Source organism: Heliangelus exortis, chromosome 3 (assembly GCF_036169615.1).
Source record: "Heliangelus exortis chromosome 3, bHelExo1.hap1, whole genome shotgun sequence".
Taxonomy (NCBI): Eukaryota; Metazoa; Chordata; class Aves; order Apodiformes; family Trochilidae; genus Heliangelus; species Heliangelus exortis.
In genome coordinates this window covers 48,046,621-48,069,354 of record NC_092424.1, presented here as the reverse complement: position 1 = coordinate 48,069,354, position 22,734 = coordinate 48,046,621, and the positions used below count along the sequence as shown (strand labels likewise).

General features: G+C 41.3%; 1 protein-coding gene across 1 annotated transcript in view; it reads left to right on the top strand.

Annotated features, from left to right (window-relative positions):
* The window catches only part of FNDC1 (fibronectin type III domain containing 1), a 66,316-nt gene extending 44,065 nt beyond the window's left edge, over positions 1-22,251 (top strand). The window contains exons 12-20 of the mRNA XM_071740494.1: positions 3,238-3,303; positions 4,588-4,749; positions 6,658-6,888; positions 7,247-7,355; positions 15,179-15,258; positions 16,702-16,731; positions 18,992-19,153; positions 20,198-20,320; positions 21,428-22,251. Coding sequence (XP_071596595.1) covers positions 3,238-3,303; positions 4,588-4,749; positions 6,658-6,888; positions 7,247-7,355; positions 15,179-15,258; positions 16,702-16,731; positions 18,992-19,153; positions 20,198-20,320; positions 21,428-21,543 — 1,079 coding nt within the window. The 3' untranslated portion in view covers positions 21,544-22,251. The remainder of the gene's footprint in view (positions 1-3,237; positions 3,304-4,587; positions 4,750-6,657; positions 6,889-7,246; positions 7,356-15,178; positions 15,259-16,701; positions 16,732-18,991; positions 19,154-20,197; positions 20,321-21,427) is intronic.
* Positions 22,252-22,734: the final 483 nt, after the last annotated feature.

Sequence of the window (22,734 nt, the reverse complement as noted above, 5' to 3'; positions counted from 1 at the left end):
ATTTATTGAACAGTTAGTCCCCCTATTTGAGTATGCATTTATAGAAGTGTGCATGCATATGTACTTATGTGTAGATGTGTATGATGTATACAGACTCACAAACGTATGTATATGTAAATGACCATCATCATTAAATATTTCTTTGAGGATTTTTCATTTTCCCTTTGGTACTTTCTTAATTGTATTTATGAAAGTGTTACAAATTTTGCTTTATATAGTCAGCCTGGTATTTTCAGAGTTGCGTAAAGGGGATAATGGTTTTTGGTAGAGTCCCTTCCAGTCCCATCACCCCCTTTTTCTTGTCTTAAATATTGATTATATCCTTAATGTTTCCTCTCTTTGGCCTGTGCTCTTGCATACCTGAAGAATATCTTCTAAAAATACGTATTATGAGAACAGGAAAAGTTTATGAAATATGACTGGACTTAATCTGAGTATAGGCTGCTGAACAACAAAAAGTTTTGCAGTATTATTTTTAGCATAGTTGTGGGTTGGGAAGTTTTCATGTGATTTTATGAAGATTTAAAACATTCTTTTTGGTTTTTTTGCCCTCTACCAGATCACCTTGCTGGATCCTTGATCTTTCCTCTTATAGGCATGAATGAAAACTCATTCTTTTACACAGGCTGCATATTCAGTGAAAATGGTGTCTAAGTCACTCCTGAACTGTCTGGCATTTGAACTGCATGTCTGCAAATGCATCAAAATGGAAGACTGAAAGGACAAAATGTCACAGGAGTTCCACTTCTTACTTGCTATACAACTTCAGCACTACTAATCCCCACCTGGCAATTAGGAAAGTTTCTCTGAAGAGTGATTATGAGGATTTTCTTGATTGTTTTTTTGTTTTGTTTTGTTTTTTTCATTCTTGATGACCTGCTTCAACATTTGACAACTGCAGCAAAACAAGCTGCCTGTTCCACAGAGAAACGTGCTTGAAAAGTATTTAAATGGCAAAATCATAGAATGGCCAGGGTTGAAAGAGACCTTAAAGTTCATCTAGTTCCAACTCTCCTGCATGGGCAGGGACACCTCTCACTCCAGCCTGGCCTTAAACGTTTCCAGGGCAGGAGCAGTCACAACTTCTTCAGGCAACCTGTTCCAGCATCTCACCATCCTCAAAATTAAGAATTTCTTCCTAATGTCTAACCTAAATCTCCCCTCTTTGTGGTGGAATCTTCACCACCTTTTACGGGTGATAAAATCAAGTGATGGTTGTCCAGTCTCCTGTCCTTTCAGATGCCAAAAGCCTAGGGCAAGCAGTCTTGCCAAGACTTAGCCTCATCTGGTGCTGTTAGGGTTCTCTGAAGAGCTGCTGCAAAGCATGATGGAGCCAGCTGGAGAACTGCAGCTGGTGTATGTTGAGAGAATTATAAAGCTAGATGTCTTTTGAAAAGTACCCCCATCATCTTCATGCCACATCGGTTGCTAAAGAAGCACAGAAGGTGCAGTAGAAGAGACTGAAAAAGCACACACACAGGGAAAAAAAAAAAAAAAAAAGAAAAGAGAGAGAGAGAGAAAAAAAAGGAATTTGTTTATGCTGGATTTTATTTAGACAAAAGGCTGGATAGCTAATAGGTGCGAAGTTGAAATCTGCCTGTGAAGGACTCAAATTTCTGCCTGAGACTCTTGTTTCTTTGGATGTAGTCAAAGCTAAGTGAATACATTGTAAACGTTGGTTGATGCTGGCCAGCTGTGGTGAGAAGATCTGCAGAATTCAGCAAAGTATCTGTTTTGCCACTGCCTATCCTCAGAGAAGTCAGAGGGCTTCCAAGTTGATGATGTCCTTCCTGAAGAATCACTGCAGAAATCGACCATGACAACTATCATATTTGGCTATATGAAAGTCTGACAAGAATTAACAATTTTCTGGGATTTATAAGCTTTTGGCATGAAAATAAGTATTATAGATTTAAAATAAACTTATTGTAGTAGAAAAAAAATGTCTTGTACAAGAGTTGTTAGTTCTAAATAAAAAAAATTTTTACACAATTTGCATTGTCATTTGATATTTTGCATTGTTCATATTTCTAAGTAAAAATAACATTTTTGCTTCCATATCAAGTGTTTAAGGAACATTTCCAGTTCCTGTGTGATATCCTGAGTTGTTGTTCTCTTGTCTCGGCCCACACTCTGGCCTCTGTGCAGTCACATCATGTCATTGAAGCTTCTGATTGTACCTTCAGTGGGTTCCAGCACAATGCTTTTGCTTTGTTTGCTTTGCTTTTCATGGCTAATCTGAGCTTTATGTACGCTGGCTCCTTACCAGCATGTGGAGAAATGTGTTTCTCAGAGTATGCAGGGAAGCCTCCAGGATTCACAAGATGAGGCACTTGATGGTTGATGAATCTGCTGCTAGATACATGACCTGCAGAGAAATGGAGATAATATATAGGGATAGGCAGCTGGGAAGTCTGTGGGTGCATTTTCATTTGGTTTGGGGTTGGATCAGGAGAGTGTTGTTGACATGTACCTCACCACCATCTCTTTTTGCCATGCTTTCTTTTGCATCGTGGAGCAATCTTAGTGTGCACGAATTCCTGTTGGATGAAACTAAAGCAGGAGCAGTGCTTCAGGGTGGTACATATGTGCCCCAGCCTGTAATGGCCATTTAGTCACAGGATCAGGCTACAGCTAGTACAAAATAAAACCCCAGGAAAACCAGCACCATTTACTTCATTCTACATATCCATTCCTTTTAAGCTGCATTGCTCTCTAATATAGACACAATCTGTAAATGTCATGGCTCTATGAGAGCTGTTTGATTTTTATTCCCCTACAAAAATATAAAAATATTTTATGAAAGTCTGCAGTTTATTTTAATTGCTTACTTGTATGTTTTTAATATAAATTTATTACATTTGCTGCTCCTGAGAATACAAAACATTATCAAATGCTGACAGTGAGTGTTAAGCAGAGCTGCTGGGTCCTGAGTCAGAGCTCCTGAAAGGTGAATTACTCTTGATTTTGAGTAGCAGCCCTGAACCTATCTTCCCCTAGCAAAACTCCTGGCTACTGCAGTTAGCCACTTGTCTGTTATTCCAAATATGCAGAGCAGACTGTCATTGTATTTTCTGGAAACTAGGCAGTTACCTTAATTCTTAACAAATTAACTGTCTAAAGAATATTATTTTAAACTTCATTCCAGATGTATTTGGCCAGGTGAATAGGGATGATAGGGATGAGACCATTGAATTCTTACAGCTTTTTTTTTTTTTTTCTTTTCTCCTTCAATAGATACATTCTCAGGACTGGATTCAGATATGACAGCAACTACAGAGGCATATGTGATCTATGATGATGGTACTGTAAAAGTCTAATGAAAATGGGATGTTTGGGGTGGTTTTCTTCCCTGTCTTTGTTGACAGGTTTGATGGAGCAGGTTGGTGAGTGGGAACTTAAGTGAGGAGCAGTGAGCTGGAAAAGCTTTCTAGAGTCTGGCATTACATGTAAAGAGCAAGGGTGCAAAGACAACTATTTCTGGAGATGTCTGTCAGTAATCTTAACAGGAACCTACTGTGGGAACAGAATTATGTTCAGAATTGGGTGATAGAGTCACCACTTGAATCCTAGGTTTACTTTCTCCAGTACAACTTCTAGCTCCAGCTGCATCAAAGTCAATGAACTGTTCTTAAATAGTCTTCTGTGCTTTTTATTCTGATCACTTCATATCGAGGTTAACATTTAGGATGTGGGGTGGAGAGAATGAACTAAAAACTGCATGAGTCCTACATCCCATGTTCCTTACATCCCTAGGAAAGTGGAATGTCCTCAGTGTAAAAGTTTTTTGTGCGGCCTTCCCTTAGGTGCAGGTCATCTACAGAATGCAGAGGCTTTAGGCAGAAAACACTCAAAGTCATAAGCCAAGTCCTGAAGCCTGGATGGGGACATGGCAGGGATGCCAAATGATTCTTCTCCTTCATTTTGTGTGTCAGTCTGGCAGCACAATAGCTTTTCAAAGAGCACTGACTTTAACAGGACTGAATATCAAGGAGGACCAAGTATCAGGAGATTCATGTGGGCAGTTTCCCTTCCCTAATGGCTCCACTAGGGCAACCAATAGCAAGTACAAGGCTCCATGCCTCTTAAGGGTGTTTAAAAGAACTGTATAAATGAGCTCTAGCATTTTAGAATAATATCACGGAGTCTTCTTAAAAAGCCAATTTTTCACTCCCTTACCTCCTTCCTTTGGCCTCTGAGGGCTGTGGCCAGGGATTCGGTTCCTGTGCTGTCTTCTCTTGGGAGTTGTGAGGGGAGGTAGCAGACAAAGTGAGTTCAAGATATTGCTGTATGAATACATTTGTTAATTGTCATCTTCTTCACCTGTGTGAGCAAGGTCTAAATCAGCAACAACACTAGTGCTCTGTGGCAAAGATTTTATGCCCCTTGTCCATCAGTTTGGTAGAAACCCTGGCAAGACTGAGGTGTGACTGACCTTGACTCAGAGGCCTGGAAGGAGGGTGCAGCGGCTGAGGCAGAGTGCATGGCACTCCTTTGGGACTGTGGTGATAGAAATGTTCCCCTTCTTGTAGTTAAGCAAAAATAACATGAAGATGCTAACATTTTCATCTTATGTTTCCTCTGAAGACTACGAGTTTTTTGAGAGCACTTTGCCACCAACCACCACCACGGTCACCACCACCACTGCTTCTACAACAGCAGAATCAGAAGCTGTCTATCCAGAGACTAGTGTTTTTGGCACCAACCCCGTGTCAGAATATGACATTGCTGGGAAGAAGCGTTTCACTGGTAAGGATTTCCTTTGTTTTATGAACATGCTGCAAATAAGTCTTGTTCTAGAAAGGTCAGCCTCTAAGCTGAGACCATTACGCAGATACATCCTACAAACTAGCGTGTGGTCCTTGTAAGTGCTGCCGCCTGGGAAATCCAAACTGCAGTACTGGATCATAGCCTCCATGCCTGCATGTCTGCATCTGCACCCACACCAATTTTGTTAAGGAGTGCAAAACTCTTTCAGTATAAGTGCACTGCTTTGTGTTCTGCATTGTTTTCCATATAGCTGAAATCAGTAATACAGAATGTCTGCTCTGGTGCTCAGTTCAACTCAGTTTCATCATTTAAAGTTCACACTGGTGGTTCAGTCATTGCAAGTCTGCATGGAGGTGTGAGTCTTCCTTTGGGGGGACCTAATTCTTTTCCCCTGGCCCTTTAAATACCAGTGATTTCACTTTCTAAAAAATAAAACCAATAGAGATGAATTTGGCTTTCCTATTTTTATCTTTGCTCAGTAGAAGAAAGTAGAACCCCCAGTACATTGACATGAGTCATGAGGTTGGCTCCTGTGTACGTGAGCCATTCAGGTGTCTTGGCAGGTGCTGTAGCTCTGACTTCAGAACTCCTCTGCTTCTTTGTCAGAGGAGCACTGGGGGCCTGACCAGAGGGGCTTAGAGGTGATGGGATACTGCATTCCAGCCTCCACCACAGACTGGTGACTCCCTCCAAGCCCTGTACAAATCTCTGGTATTTGAAGTGAGATCAAGTCAGCTGCTGGCTCACCTGGCATTTCAGGGGATGCAGAGTCAGCTTTTACTTGTGTCTTGCCTTCCCTTCCAATATATGGGGCTTAGAGTGGAGTATTGCTGCAGGAGTAGAAGACTTGGTTTTGTATATGCCAAGACTTTTTTCACTGCACATTCAGTTTCTCTGTCCAAACAATTCCATTATGCTTCTATTTGGCTCTCTCACTGACAGTACTTCTTGATTCATGTAGCTGGAGAGGCTATAATTAACTTCATTGCAAGATCTGGAAAAAAATTCCTTCAGGGTATGAAATCCAATAAGATAAACCAAGGAATGTTGGTTTATGAACATTTCAAGACACAAGGGAAACGATATTGCCATTTCAATGAATTGTGTTATTGCAACTGAATAAACATTTCCAAAGCAAGTTTTATAGTCCTTACTTTTAATGTTACAGTGACTTTTAAGGCAATGAAAGGATGGTTTAATTTTTTCTTGAACCAAAGTGCAATCCCAGTCAGTATGAAGCTTATAAAAACAGAAGTTACATGTCAGGAGCACATGCTGGGAAGGCTGGGAACTGTCCCTTGGTAACCAGGGGACCACAATGATAATCCCTTTGTTTAACCTGGTCGGACTGCATCTTGGAATTACTTTTGTTCTTTGTTGTTTCACTCCAGTTTCAGGACATTTGTGTAAGAACCAACCACTAGGACCTGGTAAAGTCTTAGACCACCTAAGCCCCTGGCATGTAGAAAGATGTAGATCTGCCCTGGCACATAGCAAGATGTAGATCTGTTCAGGCAAATCTAGAAAGGCTTTGGGTGATGCTTCCACCCCACCTTTCATAGCAGCTGGAGGTAGCATGCAGAGGGTTCTCCAGTCAGACTGCTGTCTTCTGCCTCTCATAGCAAAGATGATCCTTCTGCCTTTGCATAAATGGGTACAGTTATGAGTGTGGGATAGACCTGAACACTGGCATCTCATTCCCCCTGCTTGTCAATCAACTTGAGTGTGAGCCATGCTTTCCTGACAGCAGGGAACCATCCCTGGACTGGAAGGGGAGTAATTGTAAAATGCATCACAAAACTTCATTCTCCTGTCTTCAGGAAATTGCCAGTCTGTGCGCTACTCTGTGATACCTACAAGCTGCTAACTCTTCTCTGTCTCTTCCAGCTCCTTATGTGACCTATCTTAATAAAGATCCAGCAGCACCTTGCTCCTTGACAGAGGCCCTGGAGCACTTCCAGGTGGAGAGCCTCGATGAAATCATCCCTAATGACCTCAGAGAGAAAGAGATGCGTCCCATGAAAGCCCCTCATAACATCACCATTGTGGCAGTCGAAGGCTGTCACTCCTTTGTCATTGTGGATTGGGCCAAACCTGCTCAAGGAGACATGGTAACAGGTACTGTCCTGAGGGTTCATCTCATGACAGGGTAGTGGGAAGGGGGGAGGTTTTCTTAAATGGACATTTTACCTTAAACTGCACCAACAGATGATGAAGTTCTTACTCCTCTGCAACTTTGCCCAGATGATGGCTCCATCATTATTAGCTGATGAGAGGGCATTCTTGTAGCCTGGGATATTCTAGGGGAGTTAGGCATCACTTCCGTATTCAAAAGTGCTTCCAGTCCTTTTAACCTATAAAATCTACCATGACATCAAGGGATATAATTTATTTAAATTTTATTTATATATTTATTTATTTATTTATTTATTTATTTGCATTTAGAATCACAACTATTTGTCTTTCCTGTTTCCAGGCTATCTAGTTTACAGTGCATCTTATGATGACTTTTTAAAGAATAAGTGGTCAACCAGGACTGCAGGAACTACTCATTTGCCAGTTGAGAACCTGAAGCCCAACACACGGTAAGGATTTGATCCATTCTTTTTCAGCTCCGTTAGGGAAGTAAAACAATTTTTGAGAATTGTCAGTCATTTCTCTAGGCTTTTTTACTCATTTTACTCATCCTGATTGACAGAAAAATGTTCTATAAACTGCACAGCTACTTACATGATATCTTTACCATATTAACCTTGGAGCAAATTACTATGTGTACATGCATATATGTTTGTGTAAATGAAAACGCCTGTTGGTAACAGAGAAAATCTTGTTCTCAAATGCATTTTCTAGTCTTATGCATAACTGAGTCAAATTTTGAGGGGAAAAGTATACTGAAGCATACTCTTGGTGTGATGTAGCGTGGCCATTCCCACATACTGGTTTAGTCAAGATTTGATACTTAAGGGCTGGTGAGGAGAAGTGTCACTCTGGTTTGGTTTTGCTGTCTGTTCACATGGGTTGTGCAAGAAGAGAAGGCTTGGTAGTATGTAATAAGGATGTGGCAGTTGCTCAGAAGTTGGTTCCACAGGAGTTTTAGGTCTTCATCTTGCAAAAAAATCTCACTTAAATGGCAGAACAAGAATGTGTGCTTTCTGTGGTACTGGAACAATTCATGGCAATTAGGGGGGAAGTAAACAGCCACAAAGGGACTACATTAAAATTACTTCTTTTGACAGATGCTCAGTGGTTCTCAGACTTTTCTCTTAAATTCTGAGCCTGACATACTTTTGGTGTGGCCTTGGGCTAAGTGATTGCACTTCACATGCTGTCTCAGACACTGGTGGCAAGTGTTGCTTCTATATTTGTTAATGTGGGAAATGTACTGGGATTGTGGGTTGGGACTAGCCATGACTCACTTCATGATGAGCTAGAGATAAGTGTTCACTCCTAGGACAGGCATATAGGGATTATGCCAGGGCAACACAGAAGAAAATAATTGTATCACTTAAAGTATCTTTCCTTTCCCAGGTGATTTATAGATAACGGGGCAGTTGTGTGGGTTAAAGGCAGTTGATTGAGAACCTCAATTTTAGAGGTTCTAAAAGCCTAGGAGACAGAGAAGAATTGTCTGAGCATGGCTATTGTAGAAAACTTTAATAGGTTAGATAATAAAATAAGATAAAGTAAATAAACTACTAAGTCAGTGCCAAATATGATCAGGAATATTTTTTCTAGCCACTTCACAGTGCTTCTCCACACAGCCCTGACTTTAGCTTGGAGTTACACACACCCTGTCCTTGCAGCTGCTACAGCGAACAGCAAGGAATCACAGTTTGTGTTAAGAAGGGGGTGCTGTTCCTCTGTCTCCTCTCCAGAGATTTCCCTAAGGGCATAGCAACTCTGAGAGAGACGACTCCTGAGCAACTTAAGCAGCACCTTAAGCTGGTGCACCAGGGACACGTCCAGCAGAGGACACATGTAGTGTCAAAGACCCAGGAAATTAAAAAGCAAAAGATCTGTAGAGAGGTAGGTTAGGAACACACAGGATACCAAAGAATTAAAAAAACCCAAAACAAAACAAAACAACAAGCAAACAAATAAAGAAAAAAGCATCAGGAACAAGGTATTACAGGGAAAACTTTTTCATCTTGTCATCTCCTTTTCTGTCTACAATGCTGTCAGTCACACACATCCTGAGGCTTTTTCTTATATATCCAAGATGTATAAAAAAGCAACTTATTCTGAAGATTAATTATCTAGGCCTCAGTGCAAGTCATGAGTGGTGCATTGTGCATTAAAGCAGTATTACTTGCACAGTAGGGAGCTGCAATTGTATACATCTGCTAGTGCCCTTGTCATAAAAGATCACTGTTACCAAGGTACAGAGAGAGAGGTGAGGCACAGTTTATCTGTGGATTTTGCCTCTTATAACAAGATGGAAGAGGTCTGAAATTTCCTAAGCTGTCTTCCTAAATAGTGAGAGAGGAGATGCAGACCCTTCTGCCTTTCTACATCCATATCCTTGTGCCTAGAGGACATCCTTTCCCTAAACCTCATTCCTCCGGCCACTAGTCCCAGTTCCTGCATCCAGACTCCAGTTCCTACATCCCAGACTCCTATGCATCTCCGGCGCTTTTCCCCTTCACTAGTTTTCTGTAGCTTCTCCCAGCACTGGACTTCTTCATCTTGTGCTTCTCTGCCATTTTCAACCTCCATCCCCAGTTCCTCACCTCTTCACTGTCTTTTAGTCAACTCCCTCTCTGTTCGTGCCCCAAGGACAGAACTGGAGGCCAGCAATAGCTCTCTGCTTCTTGTACCCAACATCTTCAGGGCTCCAGGTTACCAGAAAGAGTGGTTGCAGTGAAAGCCCCCAGGAGCTCTTCTGCCACTGTCCTGACTGTGCCTGGTGAAGGGGAATTGGTGGGAATTCAGTTGCCAACCTATGACACATTCTCTGAAACACACATTGCCTCCAGGCTTCAGAAGGTCACAATTTCGCTGTGTTTGAATAGAGTTTTATAGGAACAGCAAGGTTACAGTTTCATGCATCTTCACAAACTTAGGAACTTCCCTGTCAAATATTAAGGGTCTGTTTCAAAGTAGGCAGGTTCAAGCAAGTGCTATTTGTTTTAAGCCTGTTATCTGGAATTTTACAGAAGAATGCTATAATCCATTGGCCTCTGTTGTATGCATTGTGGAGGTGATAAGGGTGTTGTGTGGGGTCTGTGGTGGAGAGGGAGGATTCTTTACATCAAGGAAATTGTGTGTATTGGCCAATCTCATGCATTCTCCAAATCCACAGACTGAATTGATTGCATATTTTTGGTCTTAAAAATAACTCCCTAACCACTGGGAAAAGACCCCATGCCTAACTAAAAAAATATGGTGTGAAAGCTGAAGTTAGTCTAAACGTTTTGTGCTTGACTTGGTGGATTTTTTGATTAAATTGGATTTCCAGTATGCAGGTGCTATTGACTGTTAGGTGTCCCATGAGGGCCTAGTGGTGGTGCAGTGTTGTGGCATGCACAGCATGTCAGAAATGGGCTGGAATCTTGGCAGAAGATTTGAAGCTGTCAACATATCCTGGAAAACATCTGCCTGGTGTTTAGGTTTTACAAACAAAATGGAATTCTATGTTTAACCTGTGCCATAAGTTTTCTTCAGGGGCCTGGTCTAACATCCATGTGAGAAGTGGAAGCTTTTCCATTAGCAAAACTCTGGTCAGCTTCAGTGGGCAAAGGAGATGCTTCCTTGTGATGTGTGAGTGTAAACACTAAAACTACTTTCAAGCTTATTGAATCTGTCAAAAAATCTTGACAACATCCCTTCCCTAACCCTAATTCTCAGATGTCACAGAAGTCTGATGCAAAGGGCTAGACAGCATCTGCTCAACCACTAAATCCAGTCTCCTGCAGTCACAAACATTATAATCTGTGTCATAAACATTTCAATCTCCTTCTTGAGCAATCTCCTTCTTTTTCCTGCCTTTTAGCCTGCCAAGCTGTGTCAGTTCCTGATGGGAGTGACTAGATGGTCTCATGATTTGGAACACTGTCCTTTACCCCTTATCTTCATGTCTCATCCATTCTTCTTCCCTGTCCACTTGGTTTTTGTTTCTTCCAGGGACATTTGAATCCTTGAGTGCCTGCTACCAATTCCAGTGCCATACAGAGTATTTCATAGGAGGCTCTCAAACTTCTGGTCAGAGTTCATAACTGCAAACAGAGCCTGGATCTTCAGGTTCTAGGGGCAGATACAGCAAATATGTCTGTTTCCTTTCTTTATCTCCTTTAAAGCAAAGCTGCAGCCCAACAAGTAGCATCAGCCACAACTGGCTGCTGTGTATCACCAGACAGCACTAAAGGGGTAAGGTGTCAATGAAACCCTTGTCCTGCATGCTTGTAGTGCTGGGCCATTTTAGATGGAGGGACACACTTTGCACCAGCTGTGAACCTGCAGGCAGCTGATTTATGTGTTTTTCTTCTGGAGGGATGGTTCAATTGCAGGAGGAGGTATTAATTCCCTGCTGTCCTCTCCACATGTTTGTGCAAGGAAACCTGCCTGTCCTTCCCAACCCCCTCCCAGCCTCTTTTCCCCCACATTCACCCATACTGCTGGGCAGTGAGTCTGGGAGATGCTACCACATCATCTCATCTCTTCCATTTCCCAGGCAATGCATGGCCTTCCCTCCCAGCCTGTACACTCTGCACATCCACCCTGGTGCTTACTTTGCTGACAGAGACCCTGCAGTAGCCATCATCCCACCATCCCCATGGTCAAGGGGATGGGCTCCCACCCAACCACCCGTGGCATGTGGGGACTGCTCTGCTCTGTGCCCCACAGCTGGCTGGCATCCTGCCAGCTCAGCCTGCTGCTAGTGGGGGCACAGGCTGGGGGGCCTATGCAGGTGAGTCCTCAAAGAGGCTAGAGAAGGGCTTTTACAGCTAGCTAGTTGTTGGGTTTTTTTAATTTCTTTTTAACACAGCTGCTTTCCTAATTACCATGATGAGCAATTATCTCATTTTATGGCTGCAAATGACAGCTATTTAATTCCAACAGATGGGAGATACCTTGAATTAAGTCATAAAATCATCTTGCTCTAAGTGAAAGGTATGCTGATGTGGTTAGTCACAGTCTGAATCACAGAATCGTACAATGGTTCAGGTTGGAAGGGACCATAAATATCATCTAGTTCCAACGCCCCTGCATGAGCAGAGACACCTCCCACTAGATCAGGTTGCTCAAAGCTCCATCCAACCTGGCCTTGAACACTTCCAGGGAGGGGGCAGCTACAGCTTCCCTGGGCAACCTGTGCCAGTGTCTCACCACCCTCACAGTAAACATTTTTTTCTCAAGGTCTAACCCAAATCTACCATTTTCATTTAAAAGCACTACCCCTTGTCCTATCACTACATGCTCTTGTAAAAAGTCCCTCCCCAGCTTTCCTGAAGGCCATTTCAGGTACTGACACCTCAATGCGCAGTTGCACTGATTGCGTAGGTAATCAGTTCCTTCATTAATCATTAGATACAAATCAGCATGTTGTTCCCCACTTGAATCACATCTGTTTCAAGCACAAGGTCCTTGGGCTGCTCTCTTCCACTTAGATGTGGATCTTCACACATATCTCATGGGAATGTTTTGAAGCTAGCATTAATACAGACATATTAAGTGCTTTGAAAGGTTTGCTGAGAAGGTGCCACTGTCTTGGAAGGTGGTATTTACTTGAGCCTCTTTGAAGGCAGTGGGAAGTCAGGCATCCATCCATAGAGATGGTTTCACAAGGTCTTAAAGCATTACAGAAAATATTTGGGTTGGAAAACACTTTCATCCTGCTCTTCTGAAATAATTACATTGGGTGTTGGGCTAGGTCAGGACAGCTTAGTGCTGTGTTGTGGCCATCTTGGGAGCCAGCATGAGGAGTCACTTCCCTGTGTCCCATCCCTAGGGCCAGCCTTGTGCTGCCAGCTCCTGTCCCAGTCCTTGTAGAGAAGGTGTGAGTGAGTGAAGTTGGTGTGGATGAAGGTGTCCTGTGAGAGCACTGCCAGCTCAGGGGGTTAAAGCATTGCTCAGGCTGCTGTGCTCTGCCTGTGTGGCCAGATGTATAGGAGCACACAGGAGATTTTTCATCTCCCTTCTCCTCTTTCTTCAGCCATTCTAAAGAATCACAAGCTGCAGTCAAAAAATCAGTGCCAATAGTTAAAACCATGGGCAAATATTTCTGCCAGCAAGAGGACTGTGCTTAGGAATGAGCAAAAGACACAGCCTTGCTAAATTTCATTACTTAATGTGGCTCTTTTTGCCATAATCCATGTGTCTTTTAAATGAAAGCCATGAGTCTTCAGTGAGCATCATATAGTCATTAATTACAGGCAAACTGACTGCACAAAACAGGAGTGAAGCTGGTTTATGGCACCAGCTGTGGGACACAGCAGGGACAGGAGGCCTGCATCCCCCATGCAGGGGTGGGAATATGTCCTGCAGACCATCTGATTATGTGTTTGCTCCAGGTCTGGCACAGACAGGTGGTAAAGATTGTGACATGGATGAAGCCCAGAATATTCCAATTCCTGTAGCTTCTGCATTGATGTTGCCTAGAAGACCCACCTATAATTTTTACAGAGTGAAGATGGCACTAACCTTGGAGATAACCACCATGCTTCATAGGAAAACCCTGTGTTCACAAGACTGCCACCTTTCTCCTAAAGAAGTGGCCGTTATTTGAACATCTCTTCAGCCTGTCCATAGGCTGATGTTTGATTCTGAAGCAAAGCAGTTCACTTTGGCATTCCTTTAAATGAAAAAATAGATTCACCTTTGCCAAAGGGCTGTTTCTACTGTGTCCTCTCTGGTTCATCTTTCTGAATAGTTTTCTGTGTCCTTTGCTGATGCTTAGGCTGAAGACAGTCCTTTCAGAAGGCCCTGCTCTGTGGCTAAGTCCTTGAGGAACAAGTACATCTTATAGTACAGAAAAATGCACATGGCAAAAATTGAGTGGCAGACAAACCACGTACTGCAACAGGATCTTGTTGCCTTTCCCTACTGAGCATCTTACACAGCATTAAACCTATGTTGCAAGGGCATTTCTTGTGGACAAAAGGGAGTAATTTTCATGTGGAAAAGGGATGTAAAGGGTGTCCACACTTGGTGTATACACTGCATTAGGTGGCAGTAGCTTCCAGGGGCATTGCTATGAAGCAGCATGGGCCATGCAAGCAGAGCAGCACTGGCAGCTTTCTGTGCAGGATGGGGAGAGCTTTTCCACCAAGAGCTTTGCCTGATGTGTTTTTGTGGGTCAGGCTAAGTTTAACCAGCTGAGGAACATCAAGCCTGCCATGCAGATGAGACATAATCACGGGGGGTAATCCAGCACTTGGTGGCAGCCATCCTGACAAGTAAGCACTTGGCCTGTTGTATGGGTGAAGTATGGTGCTTTTGGAGATGTTTGCTTTTGGATGAGAGGCTAAATCAAGAGCCAAATGCTATGTGATTATTACAGAAGCGTGGTCATTTCTTTACAAGAATGAAACTGAGCAAGCAGACAAGGAAGGAAAAGCTAAACTTGGGCACTTTAAAAACACGGTGCCAGAACCTTTTACAATAAGCTTGCATTCTAGTTGGCCTTGGATGGACTGGATACAAAGCAAAAAGAGAAATAATAAAACATTAATCTCAGGAAAAAATGTCAGGATAAGCATCAAATGAAAAACATTGTATTTGGAGATGAAATAATAATGTGCTTACACATATTCTCTAAGAGCAAAAATAAATTTGCTTCTGTCAAGCAAAGAATGGAGTTCTAGTGGCAAGTCATGTGCTTTGAGTTAAGCATGTGATTTAAGTACTTTAGGGAATCAATAAGGGTACATGTGAAGCTTTCTCATATTACTTGTCTACTGTGATCTTATTGCTGCTGGAGTTTTTACAGGAAGGTCAAAAGCTTAGCTTCTGATCTCTCCTAAGTCTGATCCAATTTTAGTTTGCAGTTCACACCACTAATTTCATAAGAGTTACTCTGTTTTAAAACTGTTCCTTGGGCATGAACTGTGACGATTGCTCCTTGTTTTAAGAGTCTGCCACAATACAGATCAGAATTGAATTTCCTTGCAACTTTTTCTTTTAGTCTACTTCTATTGATTGTATCGTATAAAGAATTGTGTGTGGGTTTTGAAAGGGGGATGATGTAAATAAATGAACCAGAAATATCCATGTGAGCAAATGCAAAAAGGAGAAATTTGTAGCAGCCAGCTCATACCCTACTTGACTATCCATGTCCATGTTGTACAAAGGACAGCTGAACTCAGCAGAATTTCGTTTTGATTCTCACCCTGGTTTCATATTATTTATAACTTAGTCATTCCACTGGAATCAATGTTTTAATCTTACTTTCCTTCTCTTTTTGCTTTAGGTATTATTTTAAAGTTCAAGCAAAGAATCCCTTTGGTTATGGACCTGTGAGCTCTTCAGTCTCTTTCATCACAGAATCTGGTATGCTTTGCATTTTGTTTTCATCTCAAAACTGAGTTCCTAAAAAAAGATGTGGGAGGGTAATGACTGAAACCAGCACAGTACTAAGGGTGATTATCTTGAACTTACTGCTCTGAGGTTGTTCTTTTTTAAAAGTTCATTATTTGTTTTCTTTAAGGCTAAGAAAATAATATGTGCTTTTAACTACTCTATGAAAATAAAAGTGACATTAAAGTGAGCTTCAGGGGAACAGGAATTTGAGTTTAAAATACGAAAGACTACTAATGTTCAACAATACAGAAGCAATGAGAAGTTTAATGACTTTGATGGATTGACCAAACATTTAGTAAATTAGCTCATAATTGTGAACATCTGAACAGTTGGAAGCAGTTGTCTTTGGAAGAAATATAGGAAACAATTGTTCCATAAAACAGGCAAAGTTCTCCCTTCTTTTTTGACATGGCTTGTTGCTTTTTCACGGGGCTTATAGTGTGTTCAAGAGCAACACACCCTTCTAAAATAGTACATTAGATGAGCTATTTTTACCCATTTTTAATTGTTCCAATGAGCCAATGACTCCAATGAATAATAAAAGGCAGATTATTTAGTCTTTGCTTGAGCAAGAGGTCTCTTGTCTCTTGCTAATTGTACCCTTTTGACAACATGGGGCTTACGCAGTCGCTGCCTTCGTTCATTTGACTTCACGCTGCAGTTCTCACTTCAGCTTCCCTGCATTATGTTATTTCTTCAGGTATTTTGTCCAAAATAAGGGCTAGTTAAGAGATAACAGAAACTGCAAAGTAATGAATACAAATAAGTTCACACATTAGATTGTGCTGGTTTTTCATCTTTTCTCCACACCTATTCCATCCTTCTTTTTTTCAAAAAAGAGAATATTTAAAGGGAACAGAAGGTCCTGAGATAGTGGACATTGCTCTCAGGACTGCCTAGGATGCTGCTGCAAAAATTCTGTCACTATGACAAAAAGAGTCATTTTGTCACTATGACCAAAAAGAGGCATTTCACATATTATTGAACAGTGCTAAACAGTCTGAGACTGATATTTTCATATAAGCAGTATGTTACATATCCCTCTGGAAGTAAGGCCTGCAGGAGTAACACACTATATATTCAAAAACCTACAGTGGAGTTATCTTCTTGCTCTGAGTACCTTCTGAGAGGAGGATATCTGGCTTTGAACTTTGGCACTATTCTCAGGAGAGTTTTAAAATACCAGAATAAGTATACAATCCTACAGCAAGTTTCACCAACTGTGAAAAACAGTGAAATAACAAACATGCTTTAGTTCTGCAAATCAGTGAGGTATCTAAATCTCACATTGATAATGTAGCAAAAGGCAGTTACTCTGCCACTGACATTTTCTTGAGTGACACTTTATCTTTCATATTACAAAACAAGGTTTGGAACAAAATATTAATTTTTGTATTTGTTTCATTCTTCTAGACAATCCTCTCCTCATTGTCAGACCACCCGGTAAGTCTTACTCTGCTTCTTCCAAGTTTCTTCCATGAAGTGCATAAAACTTGTGTAAAACAGTTACAACATAGGTGTTAGAAGCATGTTAACGAGCAGTTTGACTTACAAGTTTAAGCAGGAACCAGAAGTAATTCATTGTGCTAATTCACAAAACATTTTCTGTGGTAGGACTCCTTGTTCTGGTCTTTGAAAAGAAGTCTTGTAAAAATATGTTAGATTAAGTATTTGATGTGGGCCCATCTTTTGGCTGGTACAACAGCTTCAAATGCTTAGTAATAAGCTTTAGTCTGGCTGTATCTGTGTCCTTTAGTTGCCTGAGCATCGCTTGAACAGTGTGACCAGTTTTACCTTGTGCTCATCTATGCTGATCACCACACCCTTATAAATAATGTACAAATTCAGGGATTTGTTACTGACCTGTGTGATATTCCATGAAGCTGTTGAGCTTGCTTTGCATCTCCCAATCTGCAATAAACCAGCTCAGCCCCTAACCAGAAGAGCTGATTTCCTGGTGCAGGGACCAACGTTGCTGGCATGTTCATTGGTAGGGTAATCCCAGGCAGCATGTGCTCTCAGAAGAGATGCAGGAAAAAGGACCTCATGGTTATTATGCTCTGTCAGCTTTTCTAAGCAGTTCATATGGTTAGTTCTGGGGCTTTTTGACTACATACTTCATGAAGACAAGGTCCATCCCTTCTCTGTTTTATTAAGGTTGTTACTCTGTTTTTTCCATGTCCTCTCAGAGGATGCACATATAATGCAGAGTGCACTGTGTCTCTGGCAGTCAGCTTGGGAGGTTTCTGGGAGCAGTGGCCTTCCCATGTCACTAGTCACCTTCAGGTTTTTTTACTGTCAGTTATTTTGTGGGTCTGTTTATGGAAAGAGGTTTTGGAAAGTGTCAGCTTTTGCACTTGTTGTTTCTGCTTTGACTGGACTAAGATAAAATATTTTTGTGTAACTGCAGTAGCAGATTTAAGATAGACCAAAAAGAGGTAGCAGAGCTCTGGGAACCTGCAGAAGTGAAGAGCTTTTGAACATTTAGTGCATCTCTTGCAGGACATGCCAGGTTATCCTTCAGGATTTTTGGAGGTGGGAAGAAGTAAAAGACAAAAGCAGCCTATTCACAGCCATAAAATTGCATTCAAGAAACAGTTTATTGCTTTATCCTAAAGAGAAAGCTATGGCCAAAATCCTGCAAGCCTTTCTCTGTGTCACTAGTTACATCAAGTCGGTCTAGTTACATTTGTGTCCAGAATGGTGGAGCCCTGAGGACTGCAGTGATTGAGGATAAGTGCTTGCAGGATTTTGTCCATGTGCCTAGTGATAGGGAGGAAGAATGACTCCTAGAAAAAATGTTCAATCTCATTTGTAAATCACCTCAGAATAGCACAGCAAAACCAGGGCTTTGTGCTGTAGCTAGAAAGAAAAACACCATTATCACGTTGAAAGCATTTTGTGTAATACTGTATACATTAATGCAAAAGCAATTTCAAAAGAAGTTCTATTTTCTTCATTAGTATAAAGCAAACATTTAGGCAAGCCAGTAGGAATATTTCAACTTCTGTGATACAATTAAGCAGTCCTCTGCATCAGCGCTTTGGATGGAATTCCCCAGGAAAGCTCTCACATGTCTTTTATTGGAACCTCATCTGTTTTGATGTTATGCGCGAAAACAAACAGAAAAATATGTTTCTGATTTGATCTTTTTAACAAATTAGCAAGACTTCAGTTCACATCACAGGATGTTAATTACTGCAGAATATTTAACATCTGTTATCTAGGAAAAGGATTAAGTTCTGTATCTTAGTGTGAAAATGCAAGTGACTGTATGTAGACAGTGTCATTGTCAAACTTAAGATCAGTCTTTGTTTAGGAAAAAAACCCTGAGTATTACTAGGTAGAGAAGATGTCTTACTAAAACCAGTGACACTACTTGTTTACTTTAAGCTATGTTTCAGCACATACAGTCATATTAATTTTATATTTTGGTTGGTTTGGTTTTGTTTTTTTTTTTACATTTTAACAGTTACTGATGCCTGATTGAATACTGTGGATTCAATCAAGTTCCTTTCTTTTTTATGTATTTTTAAAATATTTGTTCTTGAACTTGTGTTTCTGCATATAGGGAAGTCAGGCGTTAATCTGCTGTAGTATCTCTTGTAAAATATATTATCAGATGTCAACCTCAGCAAAACGCAGACTGAAATCCTAAAGTCTGTTTGTAATACTGCTTTTGTTTTTGTTTTTTTTCTCCAAGGTGGTGAGCCTATCTGGATCCCATTCACTTTCAAATACGACCCCACCTATTCAGACTGCAGTGGGAAGCAGTACGTGAAGCGAACGTGGTACCGCAAGTTTGTAGGAGTGGTTCTTTGCAACTCCTTAAGGTACAAGATTTACCTCAGTGATGACCTGAAAGGTAGGCACCAAGATTAATTTCTTGATAAATGATTACTTATAATTTCCATCTTCTTGCTTTCTTCACTTTGTCTGTGAAAGAATTGTTTGGCCCCTGTCCAGGATACTTCTCAAGGTCTGGTGTGATAGCTGAGCTGCCTCACTTCTGCTTTACACTCACCCCCTGGCATTTAGCTTTCAAGCACAGCTCTTTAGACAGAGGACAGGAGGAAGTTGCCCTTGAAAAGCCTGTGTCTGTTTGTATCCTGAGAAAGCAATGTGCTTTGTACTGTGCAAACAAAGTGCTGGTCCCCACATGTCTCCCTGGGAAGTCCCACACTTGTCCCTATGAGCAGGTGAGTGTTACACACTAGAGAGCCCCAGGGCAGATCGAGGAATGGTGGAGAGAAGTCTGAGATTACAGTGGCTGGGTGGGCCGTGTTCCAAAGAGTAAACAGTAACTCTTATATGGGTTTATTTTGCTGAGATGCAAGCAAGAAAACTTTCTATATTGCCATCTAGTATACTGGGATTATCTCAATGGCTTTTCAGATTTAGCTAATATGTTATTCTTATTATTCAGTGCATTGGTCTAGTTTAAAGACAGGGTTTGAATATGCAAAAATAAACAAAGAGCACAGTAGCCAGACCCAGCCCATCTGTTAGAGAAAGAGAGCTCCACAGCTTTTAGTTTTCATTAGAGACTGCAGTCAAGCTAATACTATTGAGTTATACATATTATATTGATTTTTACTTTCTCATGGTATCTTGAAATGACTGGTCCTGTTGAAAATGTTGAAATGACTGTCCTGACGTGTCCATGGACTTGCAAAATAAGGACTGTTCCATACTGAGCTGTAACCCATTTCTGTTTTCCATAATTCATCTTTTCATACTGCGAATGTAGAATTCTCCCTCTTCCCAGCCTCTATTTATTCATTGGTATTACTGTGTTTGTCACTGTAATAGTTCTCCTGCTTTGTCCCCCAACTGTTTTCCTGGTGGTAAAGAGCATCCCAAACTAAAGTAATGCTGAGTCAATTAATCTGCCCATATCACCCTTCAGACACCTTCTACAGCATCGGAGATAGCTGGGGAAGGGGCGAGGACCACTGCCAGTTTGTGGATTCCCACCTGGATGGAAGAACGGGACCTCAGTCATACATTGAAGCCCTGCCCACCATCCGAGGTACAGCAGTGGGGGAGTGGAGTGCTGGCCAGGTGCCTGTTATCATCTGTAGGGGCAGGGAGCAGAGCAGAGAGTGGGGCTCTTTGTCCACAGCTGCTGGCAGCTCTCAGAGGTGTCCTGCTGATGCAGGAGGTGATGAGGTGATCTTGTACTCAGGCCTAGCTGGACAGCTTATGAAAATCCCAGAAAAAATTACGGGTGTTAAGAAAAAGGGAGAGAGAGGCAGAGACAGGGAAGGGCTTTTAAAACAAATAATTCACAGGAACTAGATGCAAAAACAAAATGAAAAAAAATACATGTATATGTTTGTGAAGTCTTTTTCTATGTTAAATTATATGTTGATATTCTTTTTTATGGTGGTGCTACCAGGAAGAAATGGAAATAATCGCTCATATTTATGTGCTACTAGGAAATACTGCACTTTTTACTTAAAAAGATGGATGATCACTGCAGATGTGTATTACTAGGTCTAGGAGACAGGGATAGAGAGCACACAGAAATAATATTGGCACAAGACATGAGAGTTCACAAGTTCCAGTGTACAAGCTATGCAGACAAGAATGCTCCACCTCTCCTAATGCTTTAAGCAGTCACATTCTTTCTGCAGATGAAGAAAAAAGGGGAAATGGCTTAACTCAGTATTTACTGCATGAAATGATACCTTTTTGTTTTGGGAAAAGCTGATGTTTGTTGATAGTCTCTTGAGCCCCATGAGATCATATGATTTGATGGTATCTTTTGCCCAGGAGCCCTTTGTATATTTAATTTCACTTGCAAATGTCATAAACACAGCTGAAATACAGACACTGTTTGGGGTGAAATGCAGAAGCCCTTTGGCAGAGCACAACGTTACGCAATAGTTAAAGAGATTTTGATCAGTAAAATCAATCAAAACTACAAGAAACATAAAAGGACAAGAGTTAAATCATTCAAGAAAGATCTAAGCCAAGAGCCATGGATAGCAAATACCCTTTTGACAAAACTGCCTGCCAGATAGCTTCCAAGTTTTTGTTTTGGCTGTGGGATTGATTCTCATTGGGCCTTACTTTTGTTAAATTACTATGTTTTAGTTTGAAAATGCAAATGGCTACTTTTTTCTCATGGCAGGGTATCACCGGCAGTACCGCCAGGAGCCTGTATCATTCGGGCGCATCGGATACACAACACCCTACTACTATGTGGGCTGGTATGAGTGCGGGGTGCCTATCCCAGGGAAATGGTAGGAGTCTGCTTTCCTGTCTTAGGGCAGACCATGCTTTTCAAATTATTTCCACCAGAGGACTGTGAGCAACTGATTTGGAAAAGAAAAAAAAAAAGTAAAGAAATGAGGCAAACCGGTGAAGACCAGCCACTCAGGAAACCCCCGTGAAGCCAAGCATGGTCCCCACCCTACCAGCTTAAATCAGTGGTGCTGATTGATTTCTGCTTGGAAGCAGGACAGGATATAAGTTTGGGGTCTGACCTTCCTCCTCTGGGTCTTTAAAGCATGGAGAGGTGGTTGCAGTGTGTGCAGCCTGTGAAAACCAGAACTTTATTAGCCGTGAAAATCTGGAAGTTTCTTAGATGTTGCAGGAACGACCTAAGCATGCTGTGCTTGCTTAATGGGATGCTAAACTGTCCTTTGCTGCCCACGGGGCTTCTCTATGCAATTGTGCCATGTAACTGGCTGCCCATCAAAGGCAATATATTCTCCTGAAGACTTACCCTGTGGGTTTGCCCACTGCTGGACTAATCTCCAGGTCACAGTGTAAATTCACTTTGAGATATATATATATCTATATCTATATAAATACAGTACTGTACATCTGCAGAAGTACCGCTTTGAGATGCTGTTTTTCTTGTTCACTAGATAAATATGTTTGAAATTTTTATGTAAAAGGTGCTGTTAATTCTTTGAGATATTGCTGTGCACAATATATTAACCAAGGAAAGATCTGTGTTTTTCTTGTGAGTACTGTTGGTCTAACATTTGAATTATTGATCAAAGGCCCATGTCCCACTTCCTTGCTAGCCTTCAGCCTGGACGTTCAGTGCGAATCTACCCCTTTATCCATGTTAGAGTGGCACTCTATAGTCTGGCAAAAACGTGTATTCAGCAGTTTATCAGCATGAGTTAATCTTTATATCCTTTACTGTTTAAAGCTTTTCTTCCATCCATTCCCATTTTATTTGATGTGGTATTTATTCCTTGTCAGTATCCTTCACTTCACTGTGCCAAGGCATGAGATGAGTAACTTGCAAATTAGGAACTGTTTTTAACTTATTTGCCCTCCAAAAAGAAGTCAAATCAATGAGAGAGACAACTAGCAGGAGATTCCTTTGACTTCGATCCATCCTGGGGACAAACTGGGATACAGTTCATTTCAAATACTACTGAAATCTCTTCCATTCAGATCAGAAAGCAAAAATGCACA